Consider the following 25,014-nt stretch of genomic DNA (forward strand, 5'->3'; position numbering starts at 1 on the left):
GGGGCTCTCTTTCCCACTGAGGTGTAAAGGACTAACAAGTGGCCTGCTTCTTATTTGCATAAGAAATAGCAGCAAAGCCTTGACATCAAAAGATAAAATCTCCAACAAAGTTTCCTGGGAGATTTAAGAAGCCCATCAACTATAGTTTCAGGTCATTATATTTCAGGTGGTTGCTAAGTTTAGGGGCATTTTTCTGACAAAAGTTGATATTTCATTAGAGCTTTGGTTATTCATTATCACCAATATCTTGACTTGGTGGTGACATTTTTTATTCCTTACACCTTGTTTCATTTAATTATTTTTGAAACTATTATATTTGAAGACAGTTACAATCCCTAGGTTCAAATCCCACTGAATCATGTAGGGATATAAGAGTTTAGTGTGAGCTGTAATAAATCAACAATGAAAGAAGGGAAGCACTTAGAATTTATTTCCCCTACCTACTCCAGGGGTTGGTGAAATAAAGCCTTCTCCTCTCATGGAAAGCATAAGGTGAATCACAGAGATCGGTTTCCTTATGGAAGGGAAGTTTCAAGCTGAACAAATGATTGCGCATTTAAAAATATTAATAGTTATTAATGAGATATTATTTGAAAGTAGTAATAGCTACTGATCATGAACCAGACACCATACTACGTGCTCTACAAAATTTATTCCATTTTTAGAAGAATCACATAACTATCTACAATTCACAGATAAGAAAACCATATCTCAGAGAGGTTAAGTAACTTACACAAAGACACCCAGCTAGTAAAAGAACAGTTAGAATGTTAAACTAGGGATGTCAGTCTTGAAAATCCTGGTTCTGGCAATGACAGGGAGTCATTGGAGCACTGTTGGAGACTCCATTTATTAATAAAGAGACCAAGGTCCAGGGAAGTCCAGCTACACTAGCTACAAAATCTGGCAGACTGTCTAGTAAAAGGCAAAGTGGATTCCTGTTCTCATTCTAACCTTTTCTCTAGTCTTCCATGCCCTCGCTTTATTGTCGTTTTTTTGTCCAAAGGTCCAAGGTTCTTGTTGCTTTGGTAAAATTGGTCCTCCGTTTAGATGCAGAAACTCCTAAGATACTTGGTGTTATTTTGAAAAGTCTTTACAAATTAGAGATACTTTTGAAATTCAACCTTAATTCAAATAAGCATTTAAAATGTACTTTGTAGCTCAAGATTTTATGGTAGGCACTGTACAAAAAGAACAATTATGCCAAGAATTTCAAATTATTCAATTATTATTTTCATTAAGCTTATAAGCATATATGTTTTGACATATCTCTTATTGGATTCAAAATACTCTCAATTTCTCACAGCAGTGGGGAGGCTAGTTTTATTAAAGAGTCAAGCTAATTTATACTAAAAGTAGGTGATTTTAGGCGCTTTTCGTGTGGTATTCTATTGTATGTTTTCGACTTCACTGAGTGACTGATTTGTTGCAAATACTCTCAAATGTCTGAAAATTCCAAGGCGTTTTCCAATAAAGTAGGGGATTTGCATAGATGGTAGACCAGGACCACCATCATTTTTTTCATTTTTGTCCTGTTTTTAAGGAGGAATCATGTCTGTTGGATTAGAACACTTTTCCTCTAGGTTGTCACAGTGGACAGAGGAATTTTCAGCACCTCATTTCTTCTTTTTTTTTCTACTATAACTTTTATTACGGAAAACATCGAACACACTTAAGCATAGAAAGAATAGTATAATGAATTCACGAGTCCTATTTTCGGCACTTAAAAATATACCCCAAATTTCCCAATTCTGTTTCATCTATTTATTCCTTTACTCTTTTTCTTTCTTTTTCTTTTTTTATTGGAATGTTTCTACAGAAATCCAAGCTATCGTATACCTTCATCCTAAATACTTCAGTATTCAACAGCTCATTTCTGATCTTTAGCCCAGAAATGCTATAAAGAGGAAGTTATAGTTCAGTTTTCCCAAGTTAGCATTTCCTGCCTCTTGGGTCTCCAGATTATTGGGCTGCTTTGGGTCCTGAAAAGAGAAATGGGAAGAAAAAAGGGGACAGACATCACTGAATGTCCCCTAGCAAGTGAAGCCTTGCTTTCAGGCAGCTGTGGCTAGAAAGACTTTAATAATCAGTGTGCATATACCGGGGGTGGGGGTGGGCAGGGAATGGTTCATGTTTTAGAAATTTTACTGTTTCTAAGGAGGCAGCCAGCCGATTTCCCATTTCAACCACCCATACATGCAGCACTCAAATTTTGCAGAGAGGCAACAAGCAACTATTGTTTAAAAACGTTTTAAAAATAATTCGGATTGCTCTTTTTCTCCGCTGAGTCTGTGTACAGAATGACAGGGACCAATATTCATCTCCTTTTTCAATAAACCTCAGGGAGACACGTGAAGGAACCTAGAAATGCATTCCTTAGAAGGACTTCGTGCAGTTATTTTACACGTACATATATATCCCCCTTTTTACTTGTGTAAAATCAGTAGCTACAATAACTGAAATCCACTTCCTCAGACTGTGACATTTCAGTAGGTCTTTCACGGAGAAGTCAGAAAGTCTGGAGCCGCACAAGCTGTCCCTCTAGGCCACCGACTCACACGGCTACTGCCCAGCGCCTCGCCAAGCGCGCTCAAGTAAAAGTTGCCCATATAATTAGCCCGGGTCTGAATTTGCACAAGTGGAGTAGACACGATGTGCTACGGAGGCCAATGACCTGAAACCGTGGCCGCGATCTGCTTTCTCCTCCACACCGCCCTACATCCCTCGTTCTTTCTCTAGGATTTCTATTTCAGGGATGGCAGCTACTCAGGCAACCCCTGGGATACTAAGAGTTTCTCCTTGAAACGCTTTCTGATTTCGTCTTCTGCAATCCAGCTGGCGAGCAGTGCGACAGGACTCCGGGGCCCTCTCCACGGCCACCCGCCACCACTCCGCAGGGGTGGCCTGGGTGCTTCGGAGAGGAGCGGGTGGATGAAAAGATACCCCACGGACACACCTACTCTGCGGACTGCGTGCTGCGGTCTTTGTCCGCTCGCCCTTCCGCGGGGGCCTCGCACTCCCTTTTCTGGCCGGCAGGTGGCGCGCGTGGTTCACGATGAGCTGCCGCCGGAGAGGGAAAGGCGCTTCCATCTCCCCGCGGTCGCCTTCCCGCTGGGACCAAGGCCCGGGAGGAAAACCTGGCCCTACCCCGTGCGGAGCCAGAAGAGGGGTGGTTTGGGAGGAGGAGAGAAGGAGGGAGGCCTCGTCAGGAATCGGGGCGTCTTCAAACGTCCGGAGAAATTCACCGAGTCACGTCGGGGGCCGGGCCCCGGGCCGCCTGCTGCGTTGCGGTCTCTGGGCAGCGCTCAGTTGGCCGCGCCCGCGTCCGGGGCATCAGGGGACAAACCAGGGCCCAGTGCTGCCTGGGCCCCCAGGAGGCCCACAGTGACACCCGCAGCACCTCGGCGGGGGCGGCTGCGCGGATTTCTGCGGGTCCTGTCGCTCACCACCGTCTACTGGGGCGGCGAGAGCTGTCCGGACCAGCCCAGGGGAGCAACGGGAGCGCAGGGCTGCAGCAACCGCTCCGGGCAGCCCCCGAGCTCGGGTTTGCGGCAGGTCCCGGCACTTCCACTTCAGCTCTTCGCCTCTACCCTCCGGGCCCCGAACTTGCTCGGCCCGGTTCCAGGGACTCCCCACGGGGAACACACAGTTGGCTCCCGGCAGCCAAGGCCATCTCGGGGCGCCTTGCCGGGGTGGGGAGTCCTGTCCCGGGGCCGGGGAGGTGGAAGCGCCTTTCCCTCCACGGCTGAGCGCGGAGATGGGGCCTGAGGGGGCTTCTCCGTTGCTAGAAAGTCTTTCGTTCAGTCTCTGGAGACAGGCCGAGGGCTGCACTCGACGTTGGGGACTGATTAGGTACCGCTCTCCAGGCAGCTGGGAGCCTGGGAAAAAAGCAGTAATCAAGCCACAAAACTCTCCCCAAAGAGCATTTCATATGTAGATGCACCACAAAGACACAAAATGGGGCCAGGAGCCAGGTAGCAGAGAGAGGCCGCGGCCGCGCGCAGGAGTGAACGTGTAGCCTGAGTCGGGGCACGCGGGAGGCGAACACTTCGACCCTCAGAAAAAGAGCAACAGCAAAGAGGCAGGTCAACTTGATACTTTTTTTATTGCAATAAAAGAGCATTTTTCTCCATCTCAAACCGCCCGAGGCGTAAGATTGGGTTCCCAACCTTTCCTCGGACTTCCCCCAACCAATTCAGAGTCTTTCGAAGCTCCTTCCGCCGTCCAGGGGCTGGGCCGCTGAGATGCGACCAGGGGACCCGCTGCTTCACTCCAGCAGGGGAGGGACGCGGCAGAACTCGCCCCCTTAATCCCGGGGAGACCAAGCGCCCAGCCGAGCCGAGTGGGCGGGGCATAGGGGCGGGCTCTGCTCATCGGGGGCGGAGCAAGGCAACCCCTTCTGCGCTACTATTGGCTGCGGGCCGCGGACTGGCGGGCGCACGTCACGGGCGGGGCCCACCCCCTTGGCAATGTCTTCAGCCTGCTGCACTCCTAACTTAAGCATTTATTCCACTGGGATAGAAGCGGCAGGAGCAGCGTTAGCACCGGCGAACCATGGCTGGGATTTTTTATTTCCTCCTCTTTTCGTTTCTGTTTGGGATTTGCGACGCTGTCACGGGTTCCAGGGTGTATCCCGCGAATGAAGGTAAGAACGGGGCGGCCTTTCTGCGGTCTGGGACAGAGAGGCGAAGATCGGCGGGTGAATGGTCCCCGGGAGCGCGAGGCCTGAGGGTGCAGGGGGATCCCGGCGCGAGCGGTCGCCTTGACTCCGGAGAAAGGGGTCTGGAGCGAGGAGAACCACGAAGGGAAGGCGGGGAGCGGCCGGGCAGCCTGCCTCGGGGCGGTGACCCGTGCGTGTGGCGAGGTTGCCCAAGTTTGTAGCGAAAGGACAAAGTTTATCGGCATCCACCGGCGAGGGCATCCCGAGGTGCCCCGAGGGGAAGCATGGGAGACAACGCCAAGAAAACAAATAAATAAATAAATTTTGTGGACCTACTCCTACCGCCACTTACCCGCTCAGCCCAGGTCGAGGGGGAACGGAAACCTGGAGGTCCCTGAGGGTATGGTGGTGCTCTCGGGTTCTTGCGAAAGCTTTGCGAGCTCTGGTTTCTGCAAAGTTTCCCGAGCCCTGCGCTTCCCGGGACCTGGCTGCCGGGCCTCCGCCGCGCAGCGGTCGTGGCGCCGCTCGCCGCTCGCCGGTGACCTGATTTGATTGCTAGCACCCGACGTCAGATACCTTTCTCCCAGCCGGGCCCCTGCGCCGTCGGGGTGCGACTGCTGGCCTAGGGGACACAAAGCTCCTCTTGTCATCCCGCAGACCTTGGGAACCCGCTGGCAAGCTGAACGTACTCGAGTTTTAGCTTTTTGCCCCTACAACTGTACACCGGGTTAGTTAGAAGGGAACGTGCCGGACCAACTGACTCAGTATAGGTGCTCAGTTTTATGTGCGTCTGTTTGGACATGCTGGAGGGCTGTGTGTGTGTGTGTGTGTGTGTGTGTGTGTGTCTGTGTCGGGGAGGTGGGGGTTTATCATTTAGTTTCTGATGATCTCAGAGAAGGGCGAGTTGCGTGTGCGTGTGGGTATGCGCGCGCGCGCGCATATGGGTGTCTGTGGGTGCGCGGGTGTCCGCGTCGACGCGGACAATTGTGTGCCTGTGCTCGAGTGCCCCGATTGTGTGCGCTTCTGTTCCGGCAATGCTCGCGCTCGAGCCTGCGCGCAACTGGCTCGCCGACTCCTTCACCTCCCCACCCTCCCCCATCCATCCATCCATCCATCCATCCATCCATCCGACTGTCCATCTTGCCAGGATCCGTGCATCCATCCCCGTACAATCTATCATTTTCCCTGTTCCGAAGGAGGGAGCCAAAAACCAACTTAGCCTTGGCTGGGCGGGCGGCGCCAAGAGCTCGCCGGACGCAACCTCCTAGAGATTCACACACCTGCCGGCAGACAAGGCTTGGGAGGAAAGAGGCGCTCTGTCACCCTTTCGATCTCCTCTCTCCTACCGACGTGGGCCATCTCGGTCCCTGGGGTCGTTCCTCTGAGCGGTATCGTGGATCCCGCGTTCTCCTGACTACTTCGCACTCTTGTTAGGACGTCCCCCAAGACCTCTCTGCACCAAACGCAGAGATTTTTTCCTTTTTTCCCCTTGTTTTTTCTTTGGGGAACAAAACTTGGGAGCCCTAGACAAAAAAGGCGGTGATGGAGCTGTAGGCTGATGTAGAAAGGAGGGGAGGTCAACCCCTCTCCGACCCCTCCTCCCCCTTAAAAATTAATTCATTTTGTTGCTTTTTATTCCCATCACGTTTTCTTTTCTCCCTTTTACCCTCCCTTTCTACTCCCTTCCTTTTTTTGTAAATTGGGTCTTATTGTTCCCTTTGTGTCCCTAATCCACCTTACATAAATCCAAATGGATGTAGCGGGCTTTTCTCTAGAGACCAAGAGGAGAGAAGGTGGGGGGCGCAACTCCGGGCGGGAGCGACCCGGGGAAGGCTCTACATTTTAAAATAATTAACAGAACCTAGGAATTCAGGTTTCTCGGGAAAATCAGGAGAAAGAGGCTCATTTTTAACTACTTTGACGTCGGGGTGAAATGAGAGGAGAGGTGGGCAGAATTCAGGGGCCGGGGGGCGAGACTGAGAGTTGGGGTGCGCACGAGCAAGGATGAAGGTTTCCCATTTCCCACCCCTCCCCCCGCCTGAAGAGCCAGCCTCCCTGATCAAATTAATAACCCAGTGGTTCCTTTGAGATGGGCCTTACGACCCTCAGGCCTGCAGATCTCGGTGGGAAAGACAATGTGGAGAGTTTAGGAATCCATTGCGTCGTTTTCAATGTTCTCGGTGCCTAGGACTGTTCCAGCGTGGGCGGGGTGCGACCGCCGTATAGCCGCCCTCCCGGTCCCCCCAAGCTTGGATGCATACTCTTAGGTGTAGCACAAGCATACAAAATCTATTAGGCAGTCCTCCATAACTAAAATTTAAACCAGTGATTTCCTCTTGGGGGAAGGAGTCTCCGATTGTCTTCAAAAAGGCCAAAGAGAATACTTAAGTGTATTTGCATTCTAATTCCACACGTCTGCCATTTCCCCCTTCTGAAACTTTGATATTTAAAAAAGCAGCGGATACCACATCCAGGGCCTATTATTTGGTGGTGGAGGGAAAAAAAAAAATGGTAGGGGAGAGAGCCTTTTCATGACCCTTTTGAGTACTCTCTGATAGAATTCACTTGTGGCTCTGTCACCATGATGATGAGTTATGCGGTCATCTGAAACTTGCAAAAACAAATAACTCTAGTAGATACCAGACAGAGATGAATGCAGATTTTGCTTGGGAGTGTAACTGCCCTACATAGATATATTTATTTTTTGAATTGTACTTGAGATTCTCAATTCATCCTTTTTAGAAAAAGAATCAACTGAGTCCTGGGATGGAATTTTAAATGCTAAGCAAGTTAAATAAATAAGAACCTGCAGATTTAAAGAGGGGAGAAGATCGAGTGAGTAATGATTATTTACATAAGTGAGACCGGGTTTAGGTTTTGATCAGAGTTGGATATGCACACCCTCGGCACATATGGAAACGCTCAGGCAAATGGTTTTTTGTAGTATTGGCTTTTTGCAATTGGAAATTAATCTATTTTTCTTTGGTTTTTTGCAGTTACTTTACTGGATTCCAGATCTGTTCAGGGAGAACTTGGGTGGATAGCAAGCCCTCTGGAAGGAGGGGTAAGTTCCGAATTGCTCTCTGACCCACAGGGTAAAAAGGAGTGATTAGCAACTTTCTGAGAGTCCTAATGGCGTGATTCTTGTTGATTGTGGCCGGGGGTCAGATTTCCGCCATGGCCTATGAAGTGAATTACGCTTTGTTGGAGAAATCCTATACTCCCTTTGGATAGCTCTGTCATGGAAGAACTGGAATCCAAAAGGGGTTTCCAAACTAGGAGATTGGTGGAGGCATTGCCTTAGATGCCTATTTAAGACTAAAACACCAACAAGAAATACGATCTGGGGACCAAATTCATATATATGCCTATTGCTGTGATAGCCATGAAGTCCTGACAGGGTTAATTTTAGAGCAATTGTTCTATTTCCAGAGGAGGAAAATGAATAAACAAAAATACCAGGGAGAGAACATTACTAATCGTACCAGGAGCAGGTTTAGTTCTGTGTGAGAGCAGCGGGGGGCTCTGTAACTTGCTATGACAATCTTAAATCAGCTGCTTTTCACTTGCACGCTGAGAGAAAGCCTTACAAACTTGTACCAAGGGCAGCATCTATGCAGAAAAAAAAAAAAAAAAGCCCCAAGTTTGGCATTGTTGTTACTAAATATGAAAGTTAAAGTATTTGGAATCTTGCATCTTTGGGGACTGGGGAGGCTGGATTATAGAGTATGAGAGGGCATCACTGTTCGTTTCTTCTTGAATTTGCCGTGAGAATAGAATAGAATTAGGTCAATAGCTGCATTCTCCTACCCCATCCTCCCCCCCTAATAATAGGTCAGAATGAATCAGCTTTGGAAAGAAGTCAGTACAATGTGTAACTCTGGCATCTGCCAAATTAAAACTCTCAAATCCTTTAAAAATTAAGCATATCATCCTACCTTTACATGCTTGATAGTCTGTGACTGAGTCATTTGATTAAAAGCAGTGGGGGTGAAAGATTAGGAGTCTTTATCGGGCAAAAATTGTAATGCCAGCACCCAGTATGGCGCTTCACACCTGGCCATTGAATAAACAATAAAGGATTGAAAAAAATAAAGATTCACAGAAACTGTTATAGAAGATGGGCTTCAAAAATAAGACAAGGGGGCTTCCCTGGTGGCGCAGTGGTTGCGAGTCCGCCTGCCGATGCAGGGGACGCGGGTTCGTGCCCCGGTCGGGGAGGATCCCACATGCCGCGGAGCGGCTGGGCCCGTGAGCCATGGCCGCTGAGCCTGCGCGTCCGGAGCCTGTGCTCCGCAACGGGAGAAGCCACAACAGTGAGAGGCCCGTGTACAGCATAAAAAAAAAAAAAAAAAAAATAAGACAAGGCAAGAATGGAAAATTTTAGGCTTTCTCCAAAGCAAGTCTTGTCATCCATTTGAAATAAAATGGAGATTGTCCTGCCTTCCTGTTTTTCTTGCCTGAACCTGACTAAAGTTGGTTGGGTCTCTGCTGAAAAATTCTAGTCTGCCCTCAAAACCATTTTTTTTTTAAAGGGAGGGAGAATGATTGGCAGGTCTCTGGCAGTTTAGACAGGCTGTATTCACCGCTGATTGCAGGCAATTGCCCTCATCCTTTGAATGCGAAGAAAGGTACAGCTTTATCTTGTGAGAGTCAGACTCTTGTTAATCCTATACCCTGGAAAGGTCATTGATTCAAGGAGGCTTTCCCATGCTACACCAGAGGTATTGCTCTGTAGGCTGAATGTATTCCCGGACTGCTGGCAAAACTGAGGATGGAAGGTATCGGTACTTGCATTAAAAAAATTAATGAGCCTTATTTTTCTTACTGGCTGTTCCCAAGTTTGAAGAGAGGATACATCCAGTATGATTTTGGACCTGACTTGTTACACTAAATATACATGTGGCCTATTGAAAAGCAAGGAGTAACACATTTTCAAGTACAGTTCATGGTCTATCTAGTTTCTGGGAAGCTTTTATTGCAACTTAATACGCTACAGACATCTCCCTCCCCCCACACCAGCTCCCAGAGAACTGTTGAAAGAGCACCTGGTCACTTTTTCTAGACACAAAACTTCTTTTGGTTGTCTCCGTGTCCCTTAAAAAAAAATATATATATACTGTGCATAGCTGACTGTACACAACCCAGAACCTTTTATGGGCAGAATGTGGACTTCTGAATATAGAATGTATTCCTTCCCTTTCCTTAACTAGCATGTGTGTAATGTTTTAAATATTGTTATGAAACATAAGAAATGAAATTTTATTTGTGTATAATAGAATTAGTCCTTCCAAGCTACATAGTAGCCATTGAGAAATTATGTGCCAAATTATAAAGTTTAATTAATTTCTAGATTTTGTAATAAAGAAGACTTTTTTTGGGCCTAGAATGAAGGGGTAAATTGGATATCTAACAAGTAGGGGGTGGATTGGCTTTAAAAAAGTCTTTCTGAGTGTAAAAGCGTATTTGAATCTTTTGATTTTTCTGAAATCTCTACTTATTGTTAGAACAGTTCACATCTTTCTTGGCTGGAAATCTGAGATTATAATTTTGACGAATAATGACATTTATTTGTTGCTTGTTGTTGTTATTTTTAAAAAGAAAAAGAAACCTTATTTGACAATACCACCAGGTCAAAAATGAATTGTAGTCACTGTTCTTTCATTTTTCCATCAGAACAGCTAAGCAGAACATGAAAATAATGGAAAGTGATGGTTTCTGATGGCAACATTGTAGCAAAAACCTAATTTCTTTTCAGTGTTCATTTAAAGGAGTATACTGAGTTTCTGACACTGATTGTAAAATGCAAAACTAAGGGGAGATTTGTCCTTGTTCTGCTGAATTGATCAATGTGTTTAGACAATTAAGTTTGGGCTGGAAAATTCGAATTAGACCTGAATTATGTGTATGAACTGTGGAGATATCCCTATGTGCTTTCATTTACATTGATAAATGTGTTTTTCCATATTTCCTTTGTTCTGAGATGAGAAGCATGCTGAGTAGGTTTTTTTGAAGGTGGGGATCTATTTTTGGATTTACATGAATTTCCCCCAAATAAGTAAATTACTGGTGATTTATTGCTTAGTGGATAAAAAGAAATTTTAATCACCACAGGGCACTTAACTCTCCCAGTTCTAAAACTTTCATAATGGTGGCAGATGAAAGGGATACAGAATTTTATGCATTATGGCCCTTCACATAGTAACATTTCCATCCATTAATAGTTTTCCAATGCACAGATGGGAAACCTGTTAAAAGATATGTTATGATTCTATGTACTTCATTGGCTTGAATGGAGCTTTAAGTATAGCTATTATAGAATACAAATTTTTTTAAACTATCTTTTTTCTTCTAATTATATTCATGTGTTAGATACTTAAGCTGATTTGTACCAGATCTATATAAAGAAATTACTGTAGATATTAATGAAGAATTGGAGGCTGTCTATCAGTCTGGTAGGAGCCCCAAATTATCTTGCTGCTTTTAGGATTACTTTAAAAGCCACAGCGAGAATGAAACTACAACGCTAGTCACAGTGAATTTTGCTGAACTCAGATTATCCCACTATGAGAGTCTCTATGTTAGGAGGTAGATTGAAAGAAAACCCTACCATCCTTCTTTAATTTTCTTGGGCTTTGACTCATAAATACCATTTACTGTTTTATTCCCAATATCCACAGTCTATTTAGAAGCAGTGCACGTGTGCATTTGTGTTTACTTTGTTCTAAAAATAAGAACAGTATACAAACTTTTTGACTGAATACATGTTCTTGAAAAGTGTTCTACCATTATAAATGACAGTGTATTTGAGAAATCTAACCATAAAGTTTACTCTCTATCCTCCCAGGATTACCAAAACCAAAATGGTGAGATTTTCTTTACCCCTTTAAAGAGTAGTGACATCGCCAAAAAAAAAAAAAAAAAAATAGACTTTTTTTTTTAGGTGTTAGAGAGCAGAGTTCTGACAGGAGCACCACTGATTGATAACTGTCTTCCTTTGGCAGACTCTGCACTTCCTGCTCTTAATTTGCAGGTCTCTGCTCAGTTGTTGAAACAATACACATACTAGTTTTTTCATTTATGAGTAAGTTTGAACTGTTGTCACTTGAACTTGTAGCAGTTGTAATAGGTGAATTTGAGGTTGTTAGACCACCAGGAACGAGGAACTGCTGAGAACTCAAAAGCAATCAATCCAGCAAAACCTCTGGATCTGAGGCAAAAGAGTGAAAATTAAAATACTTTCCCAATATAATATCACCTTGGTGAGGAATTAGTGCTGGGTAGCTTTCTTTCTTACTTCAACAAAAATCATCACTGTGCTATGAGGGTAAAATAGAACTGATAAATCACGGTATGATGAAATTTTTGTAATTGATGCATTTCCTTTGGATCTTTGCAGTGGGAGGAAGTGAGCATTATGGATGAAAAAAATACGCCAATCCGAACCTACCAAGTGTGCAACGTGATGGAGCCCAGCCAGAATAATTGGCTGCGAACTGATTGGATCACCCGAGAAGGGGCTCAGAGGGTGTACATTGAGATCAAGTTCACCTTGAGGGACTGCAACAGTCTTCCGGGCGTCATGGGCACTTGCAAGGAGACGTTTAACCTGTACTACTATGAATCGGACAACGACAAGGAGCGTTTTATCCGAGAGAGCCAGTTTGCCAAAATTGACACCATCGCCGCCGACGAGAGCTTCACCCAAGTGGACATTGGCGACCGAATCATGAAGCTGAACACGGAAATCCGGGACGTAGGGCCATTGAGCAAAAAAGGGTTCTATCTGGCGTTTCAGGATGTAGGGGCCTGCATCGCCTTGGTTTCGGTCCGAGTGTTCTACAAGAAGTGTCCGCTCACCGTTCGCAATCTGGCTCAGTTTCCAGACACCATCACAGGGGCCGATACGTCTTCCCTGGTGGAAGTTCGAGGCTCCTGTGTCAACAACTCAGAAGAGAGGGATGTGCCAAAAATGTACTGCGGGGCAGATGGTGAATGGCTGGTGCCCATCGGCAACTGCCTATGCCACGCTGGGCATGAAGAGCGGAATGGAGAATGCCAGGGTAAGGAGAGCCATCTTGTACTTTTCATCAGGACCGCGTGCACATAATTAAATCAGAGATGAGGCTAAATGGAGTAAAGCCAGTAATTAGCAGCCCCTGTGGGACGTGGTGGGACAGAGGGGTCTAATGAGTAAGTGCTACAGCTCCAGGTGGTAAAGCTAAGACGATCCTAGTACTGACAAAGTAAATGATGCTGCTGTAATCAGCAGAAGGCCAGACACGTTTGCTAACAGGCACTTAGATCTGAACCGGCTTGATGTGCCCTCTGAAATGTAAATGAACAAGCTGAAGAAAGGCCTTGATTGATCCTTGCTTAAAGAGGGCCGACCCATTTTCGAACCATGGTTCTCCCGTCCGTAAACATCTCTCCTCGTGTGGATGTGTACGTGAATGATATAAAGGTGGAATTAGGATTTGTTGTTCCAGTTTCCTCCTGCTGATTAAAATTGAGCTGTGCGAGGAAAGTCCAGTTTTTCCTGCCTTGTGGACCAGTGTAGACATGGCCCAGCAAAGTGGAGCGGCAAGGTGTCGAGTGCCTTATGTTCCACTGAGCACCCATTGATAGGGTTTCCAAGTGAAATGAACCTTGATGAAAGCCCTCTTGATTTCCCTGAGGATGTGATAAAGAGCTAGGAAGGGTCTTCTTATTCGATCTGTGGTGAGAGGCAATAGTAAATTGTAATCCATTTTGATTATTGAGTTTCTGAAGAAATCCAGATTTTTTTATCATGTTAATTACTATTTATCATATTACTAAGGTGACTTTTTTTTTTTTTTTTTCCTCTCACCTAAAGTTCTGTGTCTGCAATTCCCTCTTCCCTTATTTCGCCTTTCCGGGGAGTTTGCAAACTCGTCTTCTTTATAGCAGCTTTGTGTTTGAGGAAGGACTGGGAGTAATCCATATTTATATGGATTGCTCATGTCATGTGTGGATTAAGCCTTAAAAAAAAAGCAGTTATTCCAAGATTTTAATTTTTGCTTGGTATTTATTTTCAGTGGTTGTTAATAGTCTGCTGCTGCCAGTCTTATTATGGTTCCTGCTAAAGCGTGTAACTCTTGGTCCCATCTCTGGAACAGATCAGATTAATCTTTTCTCAGGGTAATTGTTGAACTGTAGACTGCATTGCCACATGGTTCATCTGATTTGGCGATTAAAGAGCCCGAAATAACTGACTGCCAAACAATTTGTCTGGCATTTCAACCATCTTAATGACAGGGTGGGATTAACTATGGAGCAATCCACTTGACTGATTGGAAATCAACAGTTATAACCTAAAGAAAGTTGCATTTGGGGTAGTTTGGTGTCATAGAGTTATGCATTTCTCCTTTCAGAGTTCATAAGTGTCATTCTTGATCTGCTATAGTTATTTCTAGGCATAGCTAACAATGACTGTCTTTTAACTGCATGGAAAAGTAAAACAGAATAAAGGCTGGCAACCTTTTCTGTTGACCTAGAGTCAAAAGGTAAACCTGTGAACTTGAAAATTTAAAGGTTGGAATTTCAAGGGTTTTTTTGTTCTGTTTTGTTTTTACAAAGGTTGATTTCTTGCCATTTTGTTAACTCTTGACTTGGCAACTACTAGGTAAGCTGTACCAAATGGAAACCCTGAAGTAGATTCTGGTATTAACATGAGAAAATACACGAGTGCATTGTTCCTGGCACTGAAATTACAGTCATCATAGCAGGAAGAGTGAAATGAATAGGGCAGTGACATTGCATCACATTTTAGAGTAAGTTATTCTGCCTTTTTGATTTTTGTAAGACAGGACTTGCACATCTTTACATTTCAAGATTCTTATATATATTTAAACACACACACACACACATTGTCTTCCATTTCTTGCTCAAACGTTCATGCTTCTGGCATTAGTGCATTTCTCTGTATCTAACGTCATTGATTTCCAATTGTCACAGAGCCCAGTAACTCATACATTGCTGCACAGTGAGACTCCTTGACATTTTTACAACCCAAATGAGGAGGAAAAGAGAAAAAGATGGAGGGGGAAGTGAATGTAAAGGCAATTGAACATGGTAGTGGTTGGCTTTATGGAAATAACCTTGGGAATCCAGTTCATCGTCATGTGGTCCATGGAAAGGGTGAGGCTTCATGTTTTAGGTCCAGTCCGTTTCTGAGCAAACTGTTCCTAACACAAGGCGAGATATGTAATGGAAGGGGAAGGTTGATTAAGCTATTTTTGAGAATCTTTGTTCTCTGCACTCTTGCTACCCAGGTATTTTCTTTGCTACTTGTAAAATGATTACATCTTTCAAGAAGACACTTCTTGCACAAAACCTTGCACTTTGCTTGTATTCAAGACTACCAGGTAAGAATCTCTGATGAATTTAGGGAGGAAGAAAAAACCTGAATGACAACAATTCTAAAATTCCAAGTTTGAGTGAGAATTTTTAGGGATAACTCAAGACTGTAAACATCTTAAGAGTAATGAAAATGGTTTCCTCCATCCGTGCCATCATTTCTGGAATATCAGGATTATCTAGGAAGAGCAGAAAGAACATCGACACAAGGAAATGTGTCTCAGTTTGGTCACTTAGCTGCAAGACCTTGAGCATTTCTTAAGCCCTCTGAGCCTTGGTTTGTTCATCTATAAAATGGGTTGATAATAATTGTACTTAGCTTAGAGACTTGCTAGGAGGACACAGTGATGTAAAATTAGTAAAAATCACCTTTTAGGTCATAAAGCATTAATCTGATGTTAATGCTAACATTTCCTGTATCACTCAGCTCTTACCAAGGTCATAGCTGTTGAACTTTAAGGTTGTTGAGTTAAAATGGTAAAAGGGAAGTCCGTCTTACAACCGCTCTTAGAAGTCAAGGACAAAGATAGGAAGCATTGCCTTTGCCCTAACAAGGAATAACATTCATTTGAAAATGATATTTGGACAGTGTCATTTTTTTCCCCTCCCCTACAGGAAAGAGAACTTTCTTCTGAGTGAAAGAAAAGTGATTTGGAAGTGGGACAAGAAAGACCAGGGCGTAAAGGGAGCCTAAGAAAGGATATAAAGGAGAATGGGCAAGTCTTCAGAACTCTGGCAGCAGGTTCCTCCCCAATTGTCTTTTCAATGGGTCTGCTGTGGCAGGACAAATAGAAGAACAGGTGAAAGGTCACCTACTTCCTCATCCATCTTCCTTGGGGTCTGGGAGGTCAGAGTGAAGATTGATTAAGATCTTAAATGTTTGACAAAAGATCCTTGGGCAAAAATGGCCAGGGCGGGTGGGGGCCTGGGGTGTGCTGTTGTTTGCATCTAACCCTGGTCTTCGGCTGGAGTCCTCAAGGGACCTTGGGGACACGACTACACTTCCTCTTGGAGTTCTTACCTCCAAGCAGTACATGCAAATGCAGACGGAGGTGAGTAGCCGCGTCAAAAGTGTCAAGAGCGGCAGGGTGATGGCGGGCATTGCCCTCTGAAGCAGCTGCAAGTTCATTCTGCCCTTGAATACCATTTTCTGAAATGATCTGGCTCAGTCCCAGCAGGACAAAAAAGAGTGTAAGCCACTCATTTGTCTTCTCCAGGAGAATGTCTGCCTGGTGTTAGCAGTAGTTTGAACTTGCCTAGTGATTGGGTGCAGTGGATAGGTAACTGTGCTAGTTAGTAGGAAAAAGGAAACAAAATCCTCCTGAGACATGTCCCCCCCACCCCCGGGAGGGAATGTTCCAGATGTTTTACAGGGTTGTTTTATTACCTCAGAAATATTAAGCAGGAGGAAGAGAGGAAAAGATTCTTTATTAACTTATTCTTTGCTTAATTAAAGAACTGAACAATGAAAGGAAGTCACAGATTTACTCTTTGTGAAAGATTAATAAGCAATATTTTCAGAGAGCATGGATAAAAATAATACTAATGAAAAGAAGACATTCTTATGGAGTCACTTAAGGCCAAATAATGCTAGGTAGGAATTAAACCTTGCTTAAATACGTAATTTTGCTGTAAATTGTTTGGGGTCCTCTATATCTAGGATCTATATTATATATCATTACATATATGATGCCTTCATATCAGCGAAAGGTATCTTATTAAAAGCTCTTCTGAGAAAGAACGATACAGAAATGCTTTGATGGCTGTAAAATATTTCCCATCTGTGCTCTGAAAAGAGGGAGAGGACTGTGTTTAGACAAAAAATATTACTTTGTTTTCCTAATATATTATAGAAGGACCGTAGGAGAACGCAGTACGGGAAAGGAAGCATTTAAAATATAGTTCAGAGAGATACTGTTATATCCTTTCCACTTCTGAAATTTTTCTTCTACCTTTGAATCATGTCTTTAAGAATCAATTGCTCAAGTCACATGGCTGCTTTTATCTCTGGCTTTGAAGCATGGCTGTGATCATTGAAAGACACGATTCTTTACATCTGAGAAGAGCAGGGTTTAATTATTGTCCTTTTCCCGTTATACTTTTTTATTTTCCCTTCTACGTGTGACCAGGCTTCTTTTGTGAGTGTGAATCAGGCAATGGTCTCTATTTGGGATTCACCAAAGCACCACGTAGGAATTATCTCAGGGATGTTTGAATCCGATATTTAAGATTTGATGATTTATTTTAATCTGACTGAACTTCCTTGTACTTTTCAAAAATGAATTAAGACACAATTATTCTGTTAAGACTTGAGTCTTTAGGAGAAAGACATTAAATGGCTTTTCAGTTACTACAGCGCGAAACAGAGGTGGTCATGATACGTGTTTGACTTTCACATCGTTGAATTTTAATACTTAGGTTTTTGGGGGGCAATTTTTTTTTGCATTTAATTAATGAATTTAACATTACCAAAGAACTGTATGCTTCAGACTCTTACTCCAACTTATTTCTGAGTTTCCACTCTTCATGATTTGACAGATAATGCAAATATATCTATATTCATGTATTTAAAAAAATTATAGAAATGGAATCATCTTCTTGTCATCTTGTTTTTAAGGTGCTTGACTGTTTGTCATGGACATCATTCCATATTAGAGAATATAACTTTTTTTCATCCTTCATAATTGATAATTAATATTCTGTAGTATGAATATATCATGCTTTAATTTTTTTCCTTGTTGGTTGATAGTTAGGGTGTCTTAGTTTTTCCTGGTAATATTTTTAAGCAAACACTTTAATTTGTGAATCATACATGTACATTTTTTAAGAAATTGGATTAACCTTGCTTTGTTATTTTTCTGGCTTTATCTTGGACAAGTGAATTTAGTAAAACTTCTTGACTATGAGCATGTATGTGGAGGAGGTCAGTCTAGGATAACCAGACAAGTAACACCACTGACAATTAAGGAACACAGTGGAGTCTCATTAAATGTTCATTGAATGAATGAATAAATAAATGCATAAGGTATTGTGGCCTGTTTCATATTAAACATTTATTTGGTGGAGTAGTGTTTCATGGAGTCAACATGATATATCAGAATCTTTGCATGTGACTAACGTATTATGAGGTCCTTTTTTGTAATTCCTACTTCCGTTGGGTCTTAACTATTTTCATCACGTTTATGAACCATCTCTATGATCTGAATGTTCAAAAATCTCTGCGGCCCATGAGTTAACACAGTTATTGGCACAAAATGGCTAAGACCTGCCTTTGAAGTTTGAGACTTGGGTTTAGTTTCTAGGTGTGCTGCTTAACCAGGTGTGCAACCATGGTCACTAACTTAACCTCCCTAACCTCAAGTTTACATCTGCAAATTGCTGACAATGGTATGTTATTATGTATGATACACACATATCAGCATGCATGTACAAAGGGTTTAGCACAGTGCCTAGAATGATAAAGCGCTAATGAAGTGGAAAATGTTATTGTTACTTTTATTGTTGTTCGATAGAAATATGGTGACAGTATGGGCTATTAGGTCATTGTCTGTCCAACAATGGAAACCGGTTTAGGGTTTGAAGTAGATTTTTTTTGGCGGGGGTTGGGGGGGGTGGGGTGGGGGAGAGGTGAGGGCAGTGGTGACATATGCAAGGGTGTAGGGGATGGTATGAAATGACTGTTCTTATCTGCATTGATCAAATCCTCTGTTCTCCAGCCTACTGCAGTGATTCTCAAAGTGTGTTCCAGCTGGGTTCCCCAAGACCCTTTCATGTGGTCTGCAAGGTCAAAACTTTAATACTGATATGTCATTCGCCTTTTCCCTCCCCTTTTCTCATGAATGGAGTTTTCCAGAGGCTACCTGATATGTGATAGCTCATCTCATCAAATTGAATAGAGAAGCAAGTATGAGAATCCAGCTGTCCTCTGTTAAGCCAGGCATTTAACGATGTCACTCTTCTCACTAATTTTGTTTTAGAAAATAAAGTAATTTTTTTCATTAAAACATATTGTGTTAACATGTAATGGGTTTATTATCGATACTTTTAAATAAGTTCCTCTCAGTTTCAATTTCTAATGGTAAATATTGGTAGCTTTAACCCACATAAACAAAAGCACTTTGGCAAGCTCAGTTGTTTCTAAGAGTGTGTAAAAGGGTCATGAGACCAAAAAGTTTGAGAACCGCTGCACTGGGCCATCAGCTTTTTGTTTTTCTGGCAGGTACAGAGAGTGTACTTCTGTCTTCTGTAGACACTTAAAGTAAAATAAGAAAGCTCTGGAAACTTTCAGAATCTGGGAGATTTAGGTAGCTTAGAAGAATGACATTTATTCAACCCTTTAGGTGTTTCTATAAAATTAGGCAGCAATTAGCCCTTAGCTTTTTAAAAACGGTTTATCTGTGTCCGATAACATGCCTCAGTGCTCTCTTAAGTTTTACTGTGCTTGTGAGAAGGAATGATTAAAGAAGGCCTCAGCTGGGCCCTGGACCCTGAGAGACTGTATCTTTTTCACTTAGGGCCTAAAACCTTTCTCACTGTGTCCCCTTCCAGCTGGTACCTCTGAGCTGTTTTTGGGGGAGGAGAGCAGGTGAGGTCACTGGGTCCCATGATCTGGAGGGTAATTAATAGTCCCATGACTAAATGGACATTTTATGAATATTCAGAGTCTGTTTGGGCTTCTGGGGAGACAATCGGGTTGGTACCGCTGACAACTCCCTTTGGAGACACGGAGCGTTTTCTGCGTGAATGCGGGTCGTCAGCTGTCCGCCTAGGGTTGCTTTTGCCGGCAGCAGATTCCTCATTTGCATATTCTGTATGCGTCCTCATGCAAAACAGCACACCCATTTCCCCCTTTCACAAAGGCTAGAGGGCTTCCTTTGGAAACTCCAGCCAAAATCTCCTTCTGTTTATGCAGAACCCAATGATTTAGACACCATGCAAATTAATTCGGTTTTGATTTGAATGCTTCCAGAGATTGGGGGTGTAGGCGGAGAGTGGGGTATTTGCACAGGGCCCTTTTTGTACACAACTCCGCACCCTCCCCGCCCCCCCCCGACCCAGTGTGTCTGGTTGTCACTCCCCGGGCCCCTTGCCCCACGCAAAACAACCCACGGTCCCGCTGCTCTTTTTTTTTTTTTTTTTTTTTTTTTTGCGGTACGCGGGCCTCTCACTGTTGTGGCCTCTCCCGTTGCGGAGCACAGGCTCCGGACGCGCAGGCTCAGCGGCCATGGCTCACGGGCCCAGGCGTTCCGCGGCACGTGGGATCTTCCCGGACCGGGGCACGAACCCGCGTCCCCTGCATCGGCAGGCGGACTCTCAAGCACTGCGCCACCAGGGAAGCCCACGCTGCTCATTTTACTGTGACCTTTGGAAAGGAACCTAGTCTTGGTGAATCCCTTGGCTTGTCTGTTTAGTGACAGTTTCAGCTGGAATCTTGCTGTTCCTTCTGAGGAGGGAGGAGATGGCACTATTCAGATTATGCTAGGAATGTTTAGAAGTGGCCCAACAAAGGGCTTAAAACATTGTCAAGTAAAAGATAAAATTCTTGGAGAAAGATTTGTTAAGGTCTCAGGAAATTCCAAAAATAGGCTTTAGGTCACTAGTGGGCTGGAACCTATTCACTCATTCAACAGATAGAAACTGAAAGGGTATAGTGTACAAATCACCATTGGTATTTTCATTGTGTTAGTGTCCTTTATCTATGAATGAACACAACCATCTTCATACCTAGAATCATGATTAAAATCTCATATTTTCACTTATGTCCCAGATAACTTTCTTTCAAAGGCGTAGTAACTATAATTCTGTTCCTTATTCTATATGTATATTCGCTTTGGGTTGAATATTGCCTTTTGAATTCCTGTCTTCCCATCCCACCCAGTGTCTCCAAATTTACTTAACCTTTGCTTTATTCCCTTAGAATGGTAATGCGAGCACACTTATATTTAACCCAACAAACTTCACTTTCCGCTTGAAAACAGCACTGTCTTCAGAAGGCCGTGATCATATGTATTCTATAAACTAGAAGAAGAGGACTGAGCATGAAATGTTTTTGAAGTTCAATTAGTTTTGAGTTCACACTGATTCACAGGGCAGCATAGCCAGACTTTGCAGTGTAATTAGGCGGAAGGGCTGGGTCAGCTAAAACAACATCGAAATGTAGAAGAGCTTCGGTTTAGCTCCACGTGGCCTGACAGAATTTGATGATGCTGTTCAAAGTCGATTTGGGATGGATTATTAGGATTAAAGAACACCAGAAGGCTCTGTACTTGGTATAGTCTCTCGTGTCATTAGTGGATGAGAAAATTCAGCTGCTTCTCTGGCTCTTGTTTCCAAGAATGGATTTAAACAGACCCACACTTCTCAAAGGTGATCTTACTAACCTCTTCTTAATAAGTTACAGATCTCCAATTGCTCAGAATCCTGAAAGTACCATTTGAAGTAAGTTGATTGATAATTATCATTTCCCGTACGCGTACAGATATTTGCCACAGCAGTACAAAGCTATGGTACAGTTTCTTAATTACCCAGATAATCCTGTTTGCTTGTATTTTTAAACTATGAAGTGCTGGGTAATTATTCAATTCTTAATAGAAGGCAAATGGCAATGTAAACAATAATTAGGATGTTAGACAGACTAAGGCGCTTCAGAGCAAATTGGATTTTTTTCATACTGTTCAGCATGAAGTCCCATAAAGCTAACAATTTAGAAGCAAGGCAAAAAAGGTTCCATTTGGTTCATATTTTATGGCGTTATCTCTTCATGGCTTGTTTCTGTGAATAGCAGTTTGCCCCAATGAAGCTGGCTGCGCCCAAGCCAACTGTTTCCTCTGTAACAATCGCTTCCCTGCTGTTTGACATTTGGCGATGTTCTCCCAGGCCTCCAGATTGGTCCTTTGTCTGCTGCAGATCCGAGGGGTCAGAGGTTAACAGAATACTGATTTCCTCTCATAATACCATAGCAGGTAAATATGGGCCAAACTCATGATTAGTTAAGACGCAGCTAAGTAAGGAGTGCTTTTCTCATGGGCTTTTGTCCTTAAGAACTTCCCTGATTTGAGATGCTGAGTTTCCCAGCTCTTTCCTTCCACAGCGGCATCTTCATTACCAGAGCTGCTGTCTCTTTTATATAGCTTTTTCCGTTAATAACCATTCACAACTAACAATATATCCCCAGAAATACATGACCTGAAAACTGAGCAAATCATCACGTTTGATGAATTAATTTCACCAGCTTAACAATACTTTGCAATCTTTACACATTTAATTATGTCTTGTAGTCTTATCTGTACTGTTTGTTTCATGGATGAAATAATAAACTGATAACAAAGGCGGTAGACAAAGATCTTTTAATAGTGGTGCTCTTACCCGCCCTCCATTTTTTTTTTCAGTCCAGCCTTCATGGTGTGTTGCCAATTAGAGGTATAAGTAAACAAACAATTTTATTCCCATTTTCACCATTTATGGAGATGTTCAAGCATTCATCAATATGTTATTAATATTTTACATTTAATTTAATGTAAATTTACATTTACATAATTAATATCAGTTTAATTATATCAGTGTTAATTTTTCTCCTAAGGATTAATGTAAGCTACTCAATAGGTTATATCTTAATTGTTCATGTTGGACACACAGGCTGTAGAAGTTTAAAGTATCTTTCAAACATTCTGTTACTATCAATTAATTAATGCAAAGGCCACCTTTGTGTATATCCCTATCCCATGTCTATTTGGCCAACCTCCTTCACATTGCACTGTGACCTTGATGCTTAGATTCATTTGTTTTCAGTTTTAAGTGTTTGAAAAAGACATCTCCACTTTGAAAAACAGTTTCCTTTTGAAGTGTCCAGCTTGGCACTGACTGAAGCAGCCCCCGGGCCAATTAGCATGTTAAAAGAATGGGTCAATACCTTTCTGCTTCCTCCACCCTCCTTGCTCTCTTCTGAGGGGGAAGAGTTTTGAAGAACCCTAGGAGGCTCTTGACAGATGTGCCAGGAGACTTCAAGAGGATTGTCGATTGCCCTGAGTAGGGAACATTGACGGTTTGATCTAGTGCCCAGACAGCTTCTCTGCTGGCCATTTGAAAATGGATGCAAGAGGCACTGACAGCTTCAGGAAAGCTCTAGCAGTTCATGTAATTATGGAGAGGATTAGAAGAAAAGTGTTGGGAGAAATAAGAGATCAATACAGGGGCACTAGTTGACTTGAACTCACCTTTAGCTGTTAAACACTACATTTTGTAACATTTAGCCTATGCACATGGAAGACTATTTTATAGGTTGGTTTTTTTAAGGGTTGTGTAAAGCCATGCATTAGAAAAAAACCATAAGCAGCCACTGATTTTTGAGAGTGGACTTGTAGGTAATTAACACTGTAACACTTCTAGTACTTAAGATGCAAAGGTGCTAATTAACTAATGGGAGAAATTGAGATTTCATTACTCTGGTCTCTAACGAGGAGCCAGCAAAGATGTGCAGCTGAAAGTAATATTTTGAACATTCAGGTTTCTTTTAAAGCATTTGCTTTAGGAACTGCGTCTCTGTTTATCCTAGAGTTTTCAATTAGCACTAATGCAGGGCTACAGTAGAACAATATAAAAGCGCCGTAATTTTGCACCAAGGAACTCTTGTTGATGGAAAAATGAGAACGTTGTCTTTGCATGATTAAAAAGAAAAGCTTTTAAAAAGTTTGAAACTCACCACCTGAGGGGCCCAAATGTCTTGCTTTAGGAAGTTATCCTTCACGGACAAAAAAAAATGGCTACTGTACTGAGCTAAACAAAGCCAGTACATACTTTTTTTCTAAAACATCAGGAAGGATTCTGGGATCCTCATTTACAAAATGTTGTGGCTGTAACTAATTTCAGTGATTTTTAAATGGTACTTGATAAGGCAAGAATTTTTGCACTATGATTTCAGCAATTGTACTGAACTATTATCGGATCTTTCCTTTCTTCTAGAGAAACAAAGTCATTACTGAAGAGAAGTAATGTCTGACCTCTACAAAAATCACAACTATTATTGCAACTTTAAAAAAATAGATATACTAAAAAGAACCCTACCCCCCTCAAAAAGGATCATTGACTTCTACTACAGATAATGATTGAAAAACAGAAACCTATTGAGTTTCCCAGTATTTCCCATTATATTTTCTAGCTGGTTATCACTGATCTACAGGAAAGCTATTGATTTTTCTATGTTTATCTTGCACCAATCATTTTCTTGAACTGCCTTGTGAATACTAATAGGTTTTCAGTTAATTCTGTAGGTTTTCTAGAGAACTAAGAGTTTTAGGTGGCAAGCAATCCATATATTTTTCCTTAAAAAAAATTAAACCTCTTATTTATGATTTCTATCTTACAAAATTGGCCAGAATTTTCAGGCCAGAGAAGAATAATAGTGTAGATTTGTAAGCATCTTTATTTTATGCCAATTTCAGAGGGCATAATTTAAGTATGCTGTGAGATATATTGTCTTAATATCATATTTCCAATTTTTAAACAATTTCTAAGGAAGAAGGGCTTTTGAATTTTGCAATGCCTTCAAGTATCTCTTTTAGCTATGTGACCTTTCTGACTTGCTGTGTTTATGGGATTGAATATATTAGTAGATTTTTCTGAAATAATCCGTAAACTCTCTTTGCATTTGTGGAAAAAAATCCTGTTATGGTGGCAGTAAATTTTGATAAATAGTTCCTTAATTCTATTTGTTAATCGAAATGGTGATGAAGAGCCAGGATTTTGGAATAAGAATTTAATTTTAATCTCAGCTTTATTTACAATGTGACAATGGGCTCTAGATACTCAACTTTAGCACTTTTGTTTTCTCCTCTGTAACAGGAGAATAATGATACCTACCCCATGGGTAGCCTTAGGATTAAATAAGGCATGTATGTAAGCCTTACTAGGAAGTGACATCTATTCAGTGCTCAGTAAAATGTAGAAATTTGAATTATTTTAATTTGAATTTTTAATAA

The 25,014-nt window shown here is 42.6% G+C and overlaps 1 protein-coding gene across 4 annotated transcripts in view; it reads left to right on the forward strand.

Annotated features, from left to right (window-relative positions):
• The first annotated feature begins 4,500 nt into the window (after positions 1 to 4,500).
• The window catches only part of EPHA4 (EPH receptor A4), a 143,671-nt gene continuing 123,157 nt past the window's right edge, over positions 4,501 to 25,014 (forward strand). The window contains exons 1-3 of one of the 4 annotated variants that reach the window (XM_032637332.1): positions 4,501 to 4,645; positions 7,657 to 7,724; positions 12,060 to 12,723. In XM_032637332.1, coding sequence (XP_032493223.1) covers positions 4,555 to 4,645; positions 7,657 to 7,724; positions 12,060 to 12,723 — 823 coding nt within the window. In that variant the 5' untranslated portion in view covers positions 4,501 to 4,554. The remainder of the gene's footprint in view (positions 4,646 to 7,656; positions 7,725 to 12,059; positions 12,724 to 25,014) is intronic. The other 3 variants (XM_032637335.1, XR_004350708.1, XR_004350709.1) reach the window with 3 other exon arrangements.

This window comes from Phocoena sinus, chromosome 7 (assembly GCF_008692025.1).
Source record: "Phocoena sinus isolate mPhoSin1 chromosome 7, mPhoSin1.pri, whole genome shotgun sequence".
NCBI lineage: Eukaryota > Metazoa > Chordata > Mammalia > Artiodactyla > Phocoenidae > Phocoena > Phocoena sinus.